General features: G+C 39.2%; 1 protein-coding gene across 14 annotated transcripts in view; it reads left to right on the top strand.

The window, feature by feature from the left end:
* Window positions 1-17,152, top strand: part of TBCK (TBC1 domain containing kinase) — a 103,568-nt gene that overhangs the window by 12,497 nt on the left and 73,919 nt on the right. For all 14 annotated transcript variants that reach the window (XM_084517219.1, XM_084517211.1, XM_084517216.1 and 11 more), the window contains 3 exons: window positions 14,536-14,650; window positions 16,156-16,229; window positions 16,904-17,045. In XM_084517219.1, the coding sequence (XP_084373345.1) occupies window positions 14,536-14,650; window positions 16,156-16,229; window positions 16,904-17,045 (331 nt within the window). The remainder of the gene's footprint in view (window positions 1-14,535; window positions 14,651-16,155; window positions 16,230-16,903; window positions 17,046-17,152) is intronic.

Here is a 17,152-nt window from a genome sequence, read left to right as displayed (position 1 = left end):
GCGGGGGAAAGCAATTTCTGGGTAGCCAGGGATTCTTCAGGAATATTGTAAGACAGGTGCAAGTCATCAAAAGGCTGAAGGTTTTACATGGTTTGACTTGAAGAGCTGCATGTGAGCAGAACTTCAAGGGCAGAGTGTACTCTGCTTTGAATCAAGTCTGTGTTGGAATTTCACATGAGAAATCCATATGTCATAACGAGGTTGCATTTAGCAAGGGTAAATGATGAAGTAGTAGAATGAAGTAGCGTTAATAAATAAACTTCTTAAAATTAGTTTTTTCCTAAGCATGTGTGAGAATCTGTACTTTGGCCGTTTAGTGGCTGTAGAGTTTTCCTTTAGTTTCTTGCCAACGGTTTGTTTCTAAAGCTGTGATGAAAGTCCAGCTATTAGTCCTGACTTGCTTATATGTTATCCAATGCTGCTTTTCTTAATATTAGGAGTATTTTGATTTCCATAAGTTTTAGTCTCACTGCAAATCTTACTGTAGCATTCTTTTTAATACAGGGTATCTCCTGTAATTCAGAAGGGAAAAAAAGACTCTTTGGAATGTCAAAGGGGCATAGTTTTCATGAGGTAGTTGAGGAGAGCATTTCTCCTCTTTATGTCAGAGTGAACTTTTTAGGTATGGAACCAAATTCTATGCTTGTATGGTTGGCTGCAGTGTTTGGCAGCACAAAGACATCTCAGGGCACATATGCCCACATCTCTGTTGCTTGTGAAACAGTGTGCACACTTGTTTTCTTCTTCTCTTTCAGGAAAAAAAAAAGAAAAAAGAAAAAAAAAAAAAGAGATTGAGATATTTCTATTAAAAACTATTTCTAATGGCTGTATACAACATAAAGTCTGTACATGTGGAGAAAGCGCATAATTGTATTTCTACCCTTTATCCTGCTGTGCTGCTCCTGTGGCTGTTTGTAGGTGCTTCATACGAATTTCCATTCTAAAAGCAGTAGCAAAGATCTTGAGCTGAAGATGAGCTGTGCTGTGCTATCAAGAACAAAAGCAGTGGAGAGCTTTGAGCCTTCAGGGGAAGAGAAGGCTGAGTTTTCCTCTAACAGATCAAGCCCCATCCTCGACAGGAGCGTGGCTTTATCCTGCAGGGGGATTTCTGTGCTAACTAGCTAATGGCTGAGCAACCAAATGTCAAGTTTGTGTTGTGCAAATATTACTAGATTTAAGCCACATTGCTAATTGTAATGTTGATTTATGATCGTTGTGTTTGTAATAAGCATTGTCCATATACTTGGAAGAATAAGATGTGGTTAATATATGGTTATTCTTACTTAATGCAGTGTTTGACACTTCATCCTACTTATAGCGGGGGGGGGAAGGAAGAACTAACACTCTTTAAACTTGCTATACACTGCATACTTCTAGAAAGGGATTACATTTTTAAGATACAAACTCATACATCTGGAACTACTGAGCGGTGTCTTGAGGGAAGCGTTTGTCACTAATTAGGGATCAGACAGCTGGTTTATTTAGATGCATTGATATGCTTGCAAACATCTCTAACGTCATTGTGGTTTGAGATCATTCCTTCCGTATGTATGGATGTTTTCTCCTTGACTTCAAACTCCTCTGTTTTACAGAGCAAAAGACCCAGGCGTGCGCCTTCACTCCAAGCTAGCTGCTTTCCTGCTTCAAAGCTGCATTAGTCCCGTATCGCATACCTACATCAGTGCAGTGCCAGGCTCAAAGTGGTAGATTTACCGCGTATGATCATAAAATCAGAGAATCATTATGATTGGAAGAGACCTTCAAGATCATTTGATCCAACCATCGCCTTACTACGAATGTCACCCACTAAACCATGTCCCTAAGCACCACGCCCAACCTTTCCTTGAACACCCCCAGGGCTGGTGATGCCACCACCTCCCTGGGCAACCTGTTCCAATGCCTGACTGCTCTTTCTGAGAAGAAATGTCTCCTCATTGCCAAGCTAAACCTTTCCTGGTGCAACTTGAGGCCATTCCCTCTAGTCCTATCACTAGTTATTTGCAAGAAGAGGCCAACCCCGAGATCCCCAAATGTTCCTTTCAGGTACAGCTCCCTTCTCCCTGCCTTGCAGTTCTGTGGGAACCACAGCATGAGCGCAGCACTAAGTTAACATCATCGCTTGGCTGCTGTTCCAACGGGACTTTCCGATGGACAAATACTGGCACAGGCAGACAGGACTTGTATTTCAGCTCAACTTCTGTGTGTGCATGTGTGTATATGGCCAGGCAGATAGCAGGGAATTAGAGATTGCCGTCATTCGACTGTTTCAGACTGGCCTGATCTGCCAGACTTCTAGGGTTTAAAGACATTACATATATTCCTATAGCACATATGTTGCAAAACTTCAACTTGTGCCTGTTATTAATCATCACTATGTACACAAAACCATTAGTCTTTAACACATACCCTAAATTAACTGTGAGTATACAGTACCGTGCAGCTGATGCTGCGCAATTATCTGTGGTAGCTGCGGCCCTTGGTGGTTCTTGAAAATAAAGGTGATCAGGCTCGAGAGCTCTTTGAGAGAATTAAGAATGGAGGTGGACTCGTCTCTCTTCTACTCTTACCCTCACTAACATCTGATATTGTCTGTCTCTACTGACAAGGAGTGGTCTCCTCTAATCCCAGCACTGCTTATTTTGTTTTATGTTTTGCCAGTCATCCTTTAATGGGTTTGGGACTGTCCTACACATTTACATGCATTCTTTTTTTAGGCACAGTCAGCTCTTCTTCTCTTGTTCTCCTGTCTGGCAACTTTTGTTACGTGGATCTCTTCTACGTGCAACTACATCCATCTCTGTTTGTCCCTTTGATGATGATTCTCATGTCGGTTTGAAGGCAGTTTGTTATTAATTATATGCTGATTAGTACGTTTCTTTCTAATTTTTATTCACAGGCATCTGCTTTGGCTACTTAAAAGTTTATTGTTACCTCTAGATAGGTGTTTCCTGCCTGTTATGGTGACACATAGTGGATTATAGATCAAAGTGATGCCCTTATAATGCCTTTAGGAATATTAGTTGTTAGCTAAGAAATTCCTAGCAGCACCATTGCTTATTGGCCTAGTTGCAAAGTCCCTTTGATCACCTGCATTTGCAGACTGCTCTTTGCTTGGAACTTTCCGTTCTGTTTCACTTTTTAGTAGCATCTGTACCACTGATATAACGATCCAGATTTTTTTTTGAGCTAACTACTAGACTGTATCTCAGCACGGTTTTTAACCTTTAGATACTTAGTTGGGGGAAAAAAAAAAAAACCACGGTATGGCTAAACTGTTAAAAGGACACTGTTGTAAAGTCTCCTGATTCACAGGAAATACCCGGCTTTAAGAGGAGCTGTGTGCTGCTACAATTTTTGTTCATAGCTTTAAAAATTGTGTTGCACCTTGATAAAACATGTAGTTGCGTGTTTGTTTTTAATTAGGAATGTGACTTGTTACTAGTGCTTGCTCCCGTCCTGCAGAGATGGAAAAGTGCAGTTTTTCTCTCAAAGGCTGAAAATGTTGTAAAGAGATTGCTTTAGTGCAGTTTTACACAGTTCTGTGTGTTTTTCCTGCTGTCCAGTAACTCTCACAAAAGAAAACGTGCTCAGTTGTCATTCTTGCTAATCGTGGTACTTAGTGGTTGTATGTGCTACTTTGATATTACCAGTGCTGCTTGCACTAGGTTGTGTGCACAAGAGGACTGTTGTGCTTGGAGAAGCTAAATACTTTAAGGGGACTCAGTCTTTCAGTTTTTAGGTTTTCAGAGAGGAGTGCTCTGTTTTTTCATGGCTTGAGTGTTTTCAGATTGTTCTTTTGGCTTTTTGTGCATGAAGCAGTGATTTTTGGACTCTTTGTCCTGAAACAAAGGGAAGGAGTCTTAGATTTGTCAAGAGCAGAAAGGAAGATACTGAGAATCCCACCATTACTAACATTTTCTCTTCTTATTATGTGATGTGGTCAAAGCTGTTTTAATTCATAATACACAGTCTCTGAATTCAGACAACATTGCAGTGGTTGGGAGCTTGCTGCTTGGAGTGCCTGAGAATGAAAGTTGGATTTCCAGGAGCTCGTCTGTTCTTCTCTCTTCCCACACAGTGAAGAACGGCACATCTGTCCAAGCTGGGAGAGGTTCAAAAAGAAGGCAAATGGTATTGTGCACTACCTGCTTGCTCTGTTGTTAATTTCTGTTTGGCTTCCAGACACAACTGAAGTTTGTGCAAGTTTATGATGAAAATATAAAGGCAGACGTGAATTCTTTCCTGTCTGCTATCAGTAATAGTTGGTAGTCTCCAAAAGAAGTCATTCAGTTTTAAAACTTGCTGAGGGAGGTTTAGGCTAAGGGAAATCTTCAGAGACCTGCAGATGTAATATGATGACAATGAAAAATGAGACAAGTTTTGGAGTTTCTTTACTGTTTACAAGTTTCTTTATTTAAGCTATGGTTAGCCATTTGGAGCCTTTTGGGTAAAATTTCCCTCAAATCTCAAGCAGGCAATCTTTTTTTTTTTTTTTTTTCTTTTGAGACAACTTTATCCCACTATCTTCTGGTGAGATCTTTGATCTTCTGCCCTTAAAATTTGAGCAAACATGATAAGCAATTGCTGTGAGTCAAGTTCAACCATTTTGTTAGTGGGATATTTAAAGTCATAAAATGTTGGTTTTGCTTTTCTTCGTGGGGGAAAAAAATGTGCATCAATCTTGTATAAAACACTGTTAAAACACCAAAACTTCCTGATTTTTTGCTCTGAACTTCTACAATATTCTGTGTTGGTTTTTTTTTTGTGACCTGGCAAAAGTTAGCAGATTTTTCTTCAAGCATCTAAAAATTTCCTTAAATATCACTGTTCAGTATCTGATCCAACTCCCTCCCGGAGTGAAAACTTATGCAGAAATCTTGCTGTGATACAGATCTTTGTGGAAGAGAGTCCTCAGCCCTAGTAAAACCACGGTAAGGTGGCTATAGGATGGATATAGGTTTACGCATTGTGGTTATGGGGCTTGGGTTCTGTCCGCATTGAGCTAGGTTTGAAAAGTGGTGTGGGTCGGAGTGAAAAGAGCCTTAGGATCTGAAAGTAACTTGGCTTAAACATATGAACTTCTGTTTTATTAAGACAGTGCTTCAAACGTACCATCTAAAGTGACCTGCTGATACTGTTCTTCCACATGTACCTGCCTGTGCCTTTTGATTAAGAAAATGTTTCCTCTCTGGCCCTGATCTACAGAAGGAAGCTGCGCTCAGTTAACTGTAGCACAGTGTGAGAGCTCTGCTTACATCCTCCCGTCCGCCCTGCTTCCCTTTCTTCCTGGCAAAGATGATACCCGCCAACTCTGCGCAAGATTAGCTCTTCTGTTCATGGGAGGAGGGAGAGAAGCGGTGATTAAATTAATCGGACGTATCCTGTCAGCAAACCTTTGGAAAGCAGTCGCTTTGAGTGACCAATGCAAACAGCACTGAGACTTGCTGATGTTACAGAATTGCCACTGAAGAAGCAAGGTGGTAGTGTCTGTTTTAAGTGTAACACCGGAATCTCTGAGAACCTTTTGGATATTCCTTGAGTGGACTAACAGCACAGGAAGGGAAGTTCTTGTAAATTCCTATCATTTCCAATAGCTCTGTTGAGTCCACTAATGCCCAGAAACTGACCAGTCTTTATTTTGGTTTCTCAGTGCCGATTCAGCAGCCATTGAGAATATCATTTCACTGGAGACAGGGAGAGTGGAAATAATATATTTATGTTTTTTAAGTGCGTGATTGTGGTGCCTATAAGAATAATTTTACTATATGCTTCCTTTTGAAAGAACACTTTAAACATACAACATATTGTTGCCATAATTGTCATTATGTAATTACACACATGACACAATGTGAGCAATTTTTTAGGGATATTTTTTCTTAAATCATGCATATATTTTGTGGGAAAATGAAAACCTATGTAGCTATAACCTGAATTTTTGTAATCCTTGCTAGCTCACCCCTTGTAAATAGAAGAACTGTTCTTTTTTTGAAGTCAGTCTTGTGAGTGTGTGGACCTGCTGAGTTTGTTTGTTAGCCATCCTGAATCAGGCACTTACCTTTTCTAATAGTTCCCATGGTATGACTTTTGGGGGAGGTGATAGTGTGTTTGCATGTGTCTTTGTGTGTGTCTTGAATAAAAGCTATGGTGAAAAATCCCAAACCATGATTTTGTTTCACACTCAACTCTCCCAACTGAGATAATTTGTGTATGATCTTTGCTGGATCTTTTACTCTTTGTCATCCATTTTTTATTTAAGCATGTAATATTATGTTTTTAAATCTAAAAAAGATTGTCATGTAATGTAACAGGGTGATTGTGACAGATTTGTGAAGCAGATGGCTTAATCTACAGCTGTTGCTTTCAGACTTCTGAACCAAGCTGGATCCAGAAGCATGAGGTCTGAGCCAGATACTGACATTTGCTATTTCAGGATGCAGTTAGCAATTGCTTTTCAGCTATGTCTTTTTATTTTAGCATAGAGAAAGGTAAGGAAATAGGAGGTGCCTGCTGTGCGACCATTTATCCTGCATCTTCGGAAGTCACTTTTTCTTCAGCAATTGTGTGGTTTAAGGCTCTGGTGTTACTGCTGGTTTTACCTTCTACTGCATAGTAAATGTTTAATGGAGAAATATCAAGATCTCTATCTTTTGAAGAGCTGAAATTGAATATATCCTATGCCTTAAAGTTTAGATGCTGGTGCTTTCAGATGCAAAAAGGCAGTACTCCTTGCCTAGAGCATGGGGTTTAATGTCAGGTTTGAAACGGGCTTGACAAGACGTTTCTGAACAGCCAAAGATCTGATTGGTGCCTTTCATTTTATTAAAGGAAGAGTACCTGACCACAGTTTATTCCTTTATTTCCTTTTTATATGTTGTCCGTTTGGTTTCCTGTGTCTTTTGAAGTGTGATGGGTCTTGATGTGATCAACAACTTTCAGAAGTACTTGTATTTGTTCAGAGGAAGTCCAAAAGAAAACAAAGGTTTTTTGTGATCCATGCCAGTTACTGTTGGCTACACATCTTGTTCCGTTGTGTTATTTATCTGAGAATGTGTAGGCTGTGATCAGGTTCAAAATGAGAGACTGCTCTACCAAATCTTACCATGTGGTGGCTGAAACTTCTTCTCTGTACTATTTGCTCCAATTGAAATCATCGTTATTATACTTTTTACATCTGAGGCAAAGATGAACAAAAAAAAATTACTTCTCACATGTTAGTTAATTAGTGGCAAGATCAAAATCTGAGTATTTGTGTGTCTTTCCCCTTCTGAGCATTCAAGCAGAAGGTGCTACAGGTTTCATTTTTCATTAGGTTGTGCTTTATAAGGTGTATTTACTGTTTTGTAAAGGACTTTGTTCATTTACTCCCCCCACTTACAGTATGAGTGCTGGATATCTTAAAGGAATTCAAGGTGCCATGTTTTAAAATTTTTGCTTTCTGAGGAGGAGATGCATTTAATACATTCAAAGTGAAAATGATCTGAAAAATCACATCCATTAAAATTGTTTGTGTGCAATATGTTGTATATATGAAGTTACTCTTTTTTATTTACGCCTTCATCCACTGTTTTATGGATTTTTTTTTTATCAGACATTACGAGTTGAGACCTTCATAAAAACGTAACGTCATTTGTGTTGCTTTTAAAGTCATGCTTCCAGCTTAAAACTTTGGAAGTGGAATGGAAGGACTTACTGAGTTTCCTCAGACGAGCAATACAAACTTGTTGAAGATATCCTGTGTGAAATACCTCTGTGCATGAGTTAGAGACTTCCAGAGAACTTTGTCCATAAAATTCATGCTTTTCTGACTTGTACTCTCTGCTTGTTGCATTCCCTTTCCAGTTCATTTCATTCTGATAATGTGAGTGCATTTCCAAGTAAATTGGCAGTGTTTACAGTCTCAGTCCCTAGTGCCATTTTTTAATCAAACACGTAATAAAGTGCTAAATAAACCATTCCCACCTGCATCAAACTCTTTATGGCCTGTAGAGGGTATTTTGTAATTTATTTACCCAGGAAGACCCGATTCATCTGCACATCTGGTTTTCAACCCAGTCCTGCTTTTCATCCAGTTTTCCAGCTGGTTGATTGAGGCAGGAGGAGGTCAGATGGCTTTCTTGAGGTCAGTGTAGTGGTTGTCTCAGCTGGGATTATACCCAAACTTTATCCCTTGCTGTAACCACTTGGCCACACCACTCCCAACCAGTCGATCTGCATTGTTGGCTGTAATAGAGCTAACTGCAAATGTCATTTTCTTTGGTTTATAGTTTTGCTTGTATTAAAATACTGTCACTTTTATGAGTTCGGAAATATTACATCTGTTCACAACCTGTTCCGTTCCACTTTGAGTAGACGCAGTTTGTTGTGATGAATCTTCTTCCTGAATTCCCAGTGCTTGTCTGTCTCGCTAGGTCTGGGGTAGTGATTGATGACACTGCTGGTTTGTGTCACCCTGGTGTGCTTCCTCAGGGCTGACCCCGGCTGACACTCCTCTTTGGAAGAGGAACCCGTGTTTTTGCTCCTGTGTACCACTGCCATGAGCTTTTTCAGATTCCTGGTTGCTGAGATGTTCTTCCTCCAGTTTTTACTTCTTTTCATCAATAATATGAGGTTAGAACAAGATACACAGATAGGATGGAGGACTTCTTAAGCACGCATTTCTACATATGTGCCCATGAGTTTCAAGTCTAAGGAAAGAGAAACTCTGGAGTATAGTATCATGAACATAACTGTATTCTACTCGGTCTTCTTGTGCTTTCCTGAGGGGAGTCAAAATGGTTCTAGCTCCAGGTTTTGTTATAAGCTTCCTTGTGTTTGGAGTTACCACTGCATTGAAGAAGCATTGCTTCTAGCACACATTCATGTGTATGTCTCAGGTAGGTTCAGAAATTACAGGGCTCTCTACAGTTAAGTAGATGATGAGGAGGGATCTCACCAAAAGGGAGATCCCTTTGTTTAGGAGAAAGTAGAATTGCGAACAGTAAGCAGACAGGAAGGTCTCCTGTGATGCTTGCTTGCTTTTCCATGTTAACCTATTTTCTTACAGCACCAAAAAAGTATGGAGAAGACACCTGAACGGGTAATACCATGAATGCATGTCTGTTACAGATGATGAATACGGTGAATTCAGGTGTAGATTGGCATTAATTTTCCATTCAACTGGTGGAAAGGAAACCTGTATGAATCTGACTTCTGTGATACTGACATGAATGCTGACCTCTACCTCTTTTCATTATTCCCTTCCTCTTTTTGGAACACTCTTACTCCAACAGTTTAATAAGTCAAGTCTCCGGTGTCCACCCACCTCTGATTTCCAACTGTGTGATCTACAGTCCTCTTGTTCCTAAGTATTCAAGATGTCATTCATAAAGTAATTTTAATTTTCCCCTCAGTAATCTGTGGTATGCACAGGGACTACTGCTGCTGGCTGTCAGATGCATTTTTCCAAAACCTCCTTTCCTACTCTGGAGTTTGGCAGTCATTTTCTTTGCTTTGAGCTGAAATTTAAAATTAGTCTTCTGGAAGTTAGAGCAACAGAGCAACATGAAGAGAACCCCGTGATAAAATAGACAGCAAGGAATTCGTACCAGCAGAATACTTGGTGGCTGTGGATTTCCACAGTAACTGACGGGTCATTTCCTCTGAACTTGGATGAGGGACTTGGAATAATGGGTGTCCTGTTAAGGGAGCTGCTGAGGCTTGCAGGGGTTACCTTGTGTTCAGACATTATCAGATGTGATTCTCAGGAGGCAAACCGTGTGTGTGTATACACCTGTGTGTGTGTTTTGTTGGTGGTGCTTTTGTTGTTTTATGTGGGTTTTTTTCTGTCTGTGTGTTCAGTTTGGAAACCAGGCAAACCTGTGCCTACAAACAAACCATCAGGGTCCATACATTTCACATACGCTTGTCCTGTGTTCCCCTCTCTCCTAGGCATCTGCCTATCATCTTTTTAGGAAACAGCATATTGGTCTCAACTTTAGTTTTGGGTCTGCCCTAGTAAGCCAATATTTAAGGTTTGGAAGGCCATTCATTTTACCTAAAACGGAAATCAATTGCAGAAAGTTGTTTGTTACCACAGCATCAGACCTTGGAGTTTCTGATCCAGCTTCCTACTTTCACAAGCAGTTTCATTATCACTCCCATTAATGATCAGAAATAAATTAATAACTGTTCAAGCTGAATCGTATGTAGTTAATTGTATGTGTTTTTTCGTGTGTGTGTGTGTTGGTGGTTTTTTGTTTTTGTTTTTTTTTGCAAGAATTCATAATCCTGCCTTTAAATCGTAAAGTTTCTAATTTCTGATCTAAATGTTTGTGAGCTTTTTTGTTTGCTCTCGTGCTTATGCTGACTTCCAGCTTGGGCAATTCTTCATGTCTGTTTGTTCCCAGGCACTGCTCTGGTACTACTGGCTGGTTACAGTCACTCAGCTCTTCATTCCACTAATTATTTTAGGGTTTATTGTCTTTAATTAGTTCCTGATAAATCTCTCTTCTCTGTGTTTCTTAATAAAAGATCCTCTGAAGAAGGCAAGGATCTCAGTATGCCACTTTCTGTTAGTACAAATTTTCCCTTTCATCTTGGCCCAGATGCCATTTTCAGTCATACAGAAGATTGCAGTGGGCGCACAAAGAGTAACATTTCTTTTTCTTCTCTGTCTGAGTCCAAAAAGTGGCAAGTGTCCTAAGAAATCAGATCCACTTGTCAGTGGCTTTGCAGCACGATAAGAGATCAAAATTTTGCTGGCACATCTGTTTCCTGTGACAGATTGGGTTGGTGGCTCCTGAAGCAAACTTCCAGAAAGCAGCTCCACGTCCTTGGCAGTAAGAATTCAGCAGGCTGGAGATCAGGCTGACTGCTAAATGGAAAAGTTAATATATTTTTTTTTTGGTGAGGGCTCAATGCAGCCACCTGTGTACTATTAGCGTGTGGAAATTAGTCATTTGTCTGGTATAGCTTTTGGTCTGACAAATTCTGGAGGTAATAAAACAATCCTCATTTTTGTGGGTTTTTAAGTCTTCCCTTCTCTCTTCCCCCACAAATGCCACGCACATGCCTCTTTAACCATGCTGCCTTTCTACTGATGACTGAACTTGCTCGTATCAGCTTGTAGAGATTATTTTTTTTCTGCCCACAAAATTAATTTCCAAGGGAGCAATTCAGTTACTCCCTCGGAATTCCTTTACTACAGGTTTATACATTCAAGTTTCAAATGTAAACCCAGTATTGGATTAATCCATATATCATTTCAATTCTTTGTTTCTAGAGTGAAGGAATATCAAAATAAATACCTCCTTTCACAGCTACTTTCCTTCTCAAAACCAAGGAATTAACAGAGAATGATTAAATCAAGCAGTTTGGTTTTATACCAGTGTTCAGTCCTCTCACTCAAAGATAATCCTTTCTTAAAAGTCTATTTGAGTAGATTATAACTGAGTAGACTTTTTGATATCCAGACTGAGCATAAAGGAACTGGGATAAGTGCTGGTAGTTGTAGACAGATGGTATCTTTTTTTTTTCTTTTTCTTTTTTTTTTTCCTGTCTGCAAAGTGTTTCTTTTGCAGATAAATTCCGGTTTCTTTACAGTTGCTCCTGTTGATAAAGAGAAGAGCCTTAAAACTTTTGCTTTTAGGAAAAGTACGAAGCTGGAAACGATTGGTGCCCCTTCAGATCTTCAGGTCACTTCTTGAAGTGGATCTCAGCCTTAATTCTTAATGCCTCCTACCATACCTGCTTTGAGCAGTGGAATAATTTCCTTCACAGCAGTTTAAAGGCATAATCATGACCACAGCCGATGAGATGCGCAGGGTATTTCACACCACACGACTGGTTTTGCAGTCCTTAGTAGGTCAGTGGTATAGCAGTGGTTGGCAGCAAACCTGCTATGCCTCTGTTTTGCCACCTTTTTCCCCTGGTGTAGATTACAGTGCTTTTGCCCTTTTTTTCCCTTTCATTTCCTTTTTTTTTTTTTTTTTTTCTCTTTCTACCTCCTATTAAAGGAGGATGCTGAAGCTCCTCTACTTTAAGAGCTCCAGTGGCTAAACATTCCTCTAGACCTCTCATAGTTACAACACGAGGTAGCCTGTTGAAAAACAGGCTTCGATATTAGGGAAAAAGTTTCTGAATCAGTTCAGACCTTGTCCCTGACATTTGGTGCCCTAAATGTCCTCCTTGGATTTTGTGGTTTTATCTTTAATTATGATTGTGGTTTTATTTTTAATTATGATTTATTTATTCTATAAAGGTCACCATGCCTGAAGCCTGGAGGTAGTTCCAAGAGTGCACCCTCTGCACTTCCCGAAGCCTGTTTCAATGCTTGCAGCACTGACAGTGGCCACAGAAACTGAGAGAGCTGGGCCACCTGAAGCTAGGTGATAACTTGGTAGTGATCTCCAGTGAGACAAACGACTGCTGTTGAACTTGCAGTTAAATGCAAAGCTCATTAGTAATAGCCACAAACCATGTGTTGTACATGATAAGTGAAATAAGGACTAGTTAATGGGCAACAATGCTATGGAGAGCTTGTTACACAGAATTCCTTTTTGGCTGGGGAGTGTGCTTGCTTTCCTTGGAGAGAGAGAGATTTGGCTGAACACTTCTGCCTAATAGGATGGCACTGAGAGCTTGAGAAATATGCGTAATTTAAAAATACTTTATTCAAGTGTTTCTGCTCATTGCAGTGCCAGAGAGGATTTATCTTAAATGGCAAAGAATCCCAAACCAGAATTTTTGTGCATTTGCCTCAATTTTTTTTAAGGATTGGAAGGGAACATGAAAAATGAATGGGTAGCTGAGGCCCCCTTGTGTCTCCAGATGATACTGCACCTCAGGCACAGCGGCGTCAAGTGCACTTCATTCACTTTTTAAAAATATATACAGAGAAACACTTTTTAGGCCAAAATAAGGTGCTAACTTTTCACATGCAGTGGTTCCTTACTGCAAACCTGAATTCTCCATGTGTTACTTTTTGCAGTAACAGGTTTTACAAAGCTGTGCAAAACTAAGAGGGTATTTGGTTTGCAACAGTTATCAGGAATATATGAGATGCAAACAAAAACTGCAGAAAATCTGAAGGCCTGCAACATAAATTTTTGCCGTGTTTGCATCTCTGCTTAAGAATGACTGTGGAAAAACTACATAGCCAACAGCTTTTAGTGCTGGGCTGTATCATGTAACTGCAGGATAGGAGGGATGGGGAAGGGCAAAAGTGCCAGCAAGGGAGGTGTGAGATGGTTGCAGGGGGTTGTTTTGGTTTTGTGGTCATCAGCCATGTGGTTCTGGTTCAATTGCTAAGACCTTGAGAATCACTTCCAAATGCTGTGATCCCAGTTACAGCTACGTGGACATGTGTTAGAGTAGATTTCCGTTGTGCTTAGCATTTAACTTAGAAGTGTATGTTCACAGCTAGTGCAAAGTAGTGCAGAGGTTTTCTCCAAGGAAAAGGTTAAAGACTGGAGAAATTACCCCATATAAAATAATTTAATGATCTTAAGAGACTACTATTAATAGACCTCTTCAGTATTTCCGTGTTGCACTACTCCATGAGCATTTGTTGGACTTGTGGATTTTGTCAAAATATAGCTATTTGCTCTCATGACAAAGTTTTGGCTTTCGAACAGTAGTGAATAGTAGCTAATAAAACCTTAATGAAGAAATTCATTTGGGTCTTAGGTCAGCTAACTTGGCTTGTCACTCATGCCAGTCTGTAATGCAACCCTTTGTTCTGCTGTTGCGCAGATTTTTAAAAAGCAAGAGAAGGAGGTGATAAAAAAAAATAAACTAGGATAAAAAGGATTTAAAAAAAAAAAAAAAAAAAAAAAAAAGGAATCTCTCTGGGTGACATTGCACCTGTGGTATATTTTCTTCTTTTGGGTGCACGTAGGAAGCCTGAGACTGGTGGTCTCTGCACAAATTCCTGTTCACTTCTTGGGCTTTGTCATGGTTATGTCAAAATGGGTTGGATGGTAAATATTTCTTTCTGAAGAAGATAAAGACGATGCTTCCAAAGTTATAAAACAAGCTTTGCAGAAAGTGAGGTTTTCTGCCCTTTTTTGTTTCTTGTTTTAGATGTCAAGATGGCAGAAGACGATAGGTGTGATATAGCAGTGTGTCTACACTGTCCTCTAGATGAGCTCCCATTTGCATCTGAGTTTCAAAGCTTCAGTTCAGTTAAACTTATCCATTACCATTAATAGTAGGTTTAGGAAGAGCAAATAAAAACCAAGTAAGGATTTTTTTTCCCCCAAATTGAGATATATCTCATAATCTGTGTCACAGAGAGTATGTCACACTTCATCTCTGAGATATGTTGTCTGCTCTTTTTAAGGACCAGTTCAGGGTGAAGAAACCTACTTGTGGGATTTTGAAGAGCTGTGTATGCTACTGAACATACCCTACCTTTTTCAGTGTTGATCCATTAAACAATTCCAGAATTGTGAAAAACTCGCTTGTGGAGTTCCAAACCTATTCCAAACACTTTTTTTTTTTTTTTAATTAGAGGGGAAATATTTGGTGTAACTTGTTCTTCTCTTTTGTTTTCAGCTCCTCGAGGATTTTATGCATAGCCTACGAGGTTTTACAAGGTTTGCAATATATGAACAAACATGGAATGGTCCACCGAGCACTCTCCCCTTGCAATATTCTTTTGGATCGAAAGGTATGGCTGCAGGAATGAATCTTTTTTTCATTTTTGTCTCTTGCTGCCAAGTAGCATGCTGTGTCATATTTGGAGACTGGACAGGAGCAGACCTTTTGGGGGGAGGGAGAGAGGGAATGGCATATTCAGCAAGTGTGGGTTGTTCGTTGTTTTTTACTATACTTCACCTCATTTCCTAAATTTCAAGTATGTTTCACTTTCTTCTATCCCAAATCTTCTTTCATCCTTCTTAAAGAAGTGATCTAAGTCTACCTGACTTGCCATCATTGTAAATAGTTACAAAGCCTTTCTGTTTAGTAAGGATATATTTTTTTTAGCTAGTGAGTAGTTAATAACATTTCCTGTGTTTCATGGTGGTCTGATACTTTTAAGATATCAACATATTTCTTTGTATTAAATTATTAAAATTCCAGTCTGTCAATTCTGTTGTCAGACGACTGAGTTGGCAGTGTGGAATAACGGTTTCCCTCAAAAAAGATGAGAGAAATTAATAGCTACTGCTACATTCAGAGCCATCCCTTTATCTGAACTAACAGCCAAAGAGCTCAGTTTCCGTGGACAACCCCTCTCTCCTTCCCCTTCTTACTTGATTTAAATAGAAGAGCTAGATCTTCCCCTTGGAAGGTAGAGAGAAAAGAGGAGGAAGGAAGAAAGGAACACTTACTAATATGTTCTTGGGTAAATTACTTGTACAAATGAACATCATAATAATGCTCTAACAAGCAAAAGTACTTAGGATTTTAAGATAGCCCTGCAATCAGTAAGAGAGCAAAGGGGGCCGTGAGACTATAAATTTCAAGACTTTTTCCCTGCCCTCTGAATTGCTTGCTGATGTAGCCTTCACTGTTGCACCACCTGCAGAGTAGCTGAGTATAATTCATAATCCAGCAGAAACTATATATCAGTTTAACTTCGATGCCTATTTTTTTGTTGTTGTTATTTTGGTGTTGGTGTTACCTTTCTACCTCCACAGAATAAAACCAAGCACCTGGAAAACTTATTTGATTGAAATGTATGTGGATACAGTTAAAGAGAGCAAGATAGTAATGAGTTGGTGAGAAAGACTGGAGGAGCAAGGCTGGGTAAATGGCAGAGGTGAGAGAATAGTGGGGCTGCTTAGGGAGCTCTAGGATTCAAACAGGATTGCAAACAGTTTTTGAAACAGGAAAAATGTTCAAGAGAGTATTAACTCCTTTTAATTTACTGAAAATATATTGTAACTGTACAAAGTTCTGACTTGCTGACGTACCCCAAAGTGATTACACAGTGCTCTCAGAGAGTAAAAGCATTAGAAATAAGCACCTTACTAGCTTTTAGTGGAATTGTACCTAAGAGCTGAAACAGAAATGTAAGAGACTGGCTTCTTATGCCTTCTGACAACTTATTACTTATGACAAATTAGCATAAATATATATATATATATATACACATCTATATTTGTAAACTCAAAGATTCTTCTGATGTCAGATTCTGCTGCTCTTGATTTTTATTTTTATTTTTTTCAGGGACATGTCAAGTTGGCTAAATTTGGACTCTACCATATGACTGCTCAAGGCGTTGATGTTGATTTTCCTATAGGGTAAGCATGGAGTTGCACAATACAAAAATATATTAAGGATATTTTCTTGGATGCACAAAGGTGGTAGTGATATTTCCCTTTGAAAGTTTTCATATTTTTTTAATTGTATTATCATGAATGGTTGAAGGAACAAGTGATATTGTTACTTTTAAAATGATTTAACAACAGGTAAACCTTTTGCTTTTTTTTTTTCTTTTTTTTGGGGGGGGGGTACTTATTTATTTGTTTTGCTAATTCAAAAGTTATTTGATGGGAATCCCGACAATGAACAAGACCAACCCCCACACACACTCCTGGGATGGATCTAGGGTACATTTATTTAATGTACTACTGCTGAAATTCAATATACATTTACTTTGAATAAATATATTGCGTTTTTACATATATATACATATATAAACATAATATTGAATCTTTAAATAGATGAACTATTTTGAAAAGTGCTGTTCTTTACTTTCACCAAAAGACAGAGCTAATAATTAAAATTTGACCTTTCATGTACTAGACACTACTTTGTCATGGAGTGAAACTGCTGCAATGTGTACATTTTGGCTAACAACCTGCATTGGTATGAATTCAAGTTTCTCAGAACACAAAATTAATTTCATTAGTGTAACTGAAAAGTAGGTTTTTGGACAGACAGATTATTACTTGATGTTGCTGCATCTTTCTAGGTACCCGTCGTATCTGGCACCTGAAGTAATTGCACAGGGAATAGTCAAACCAAGCGACCATACGCAGTGTGAGAAGCCTCTGCCTTCTGGCCCTAAATCAGATCTGTGGTCTCTTGGCATAATACTATTTGAGCTTTGCATGGTATGTAAGAGGGTTTGACTGTGACTGTTGGGGAATAGTTACATCAGGTTGATTGCTCTTGCTAATGGGGTTAATGACACTTGTCCAGCACTTGACTCCAAATATCA

The sequence above is a fragment of the Aythya ferina genome, assembly GCF_964211825.1.
Source record: "Aythya ferina genome assembly, chromosome: 4".
Taxonomy (NCBI): Eukaryota; Metazoa; Chordata; class Aves; order Anseriformes; family Anatidae; genus Aythya; species Aythya ferina.
Note: the sequence above shows the minus strand (reverse complement) of the source record. Positions and strands in the feature narration are given on the sequence as shown.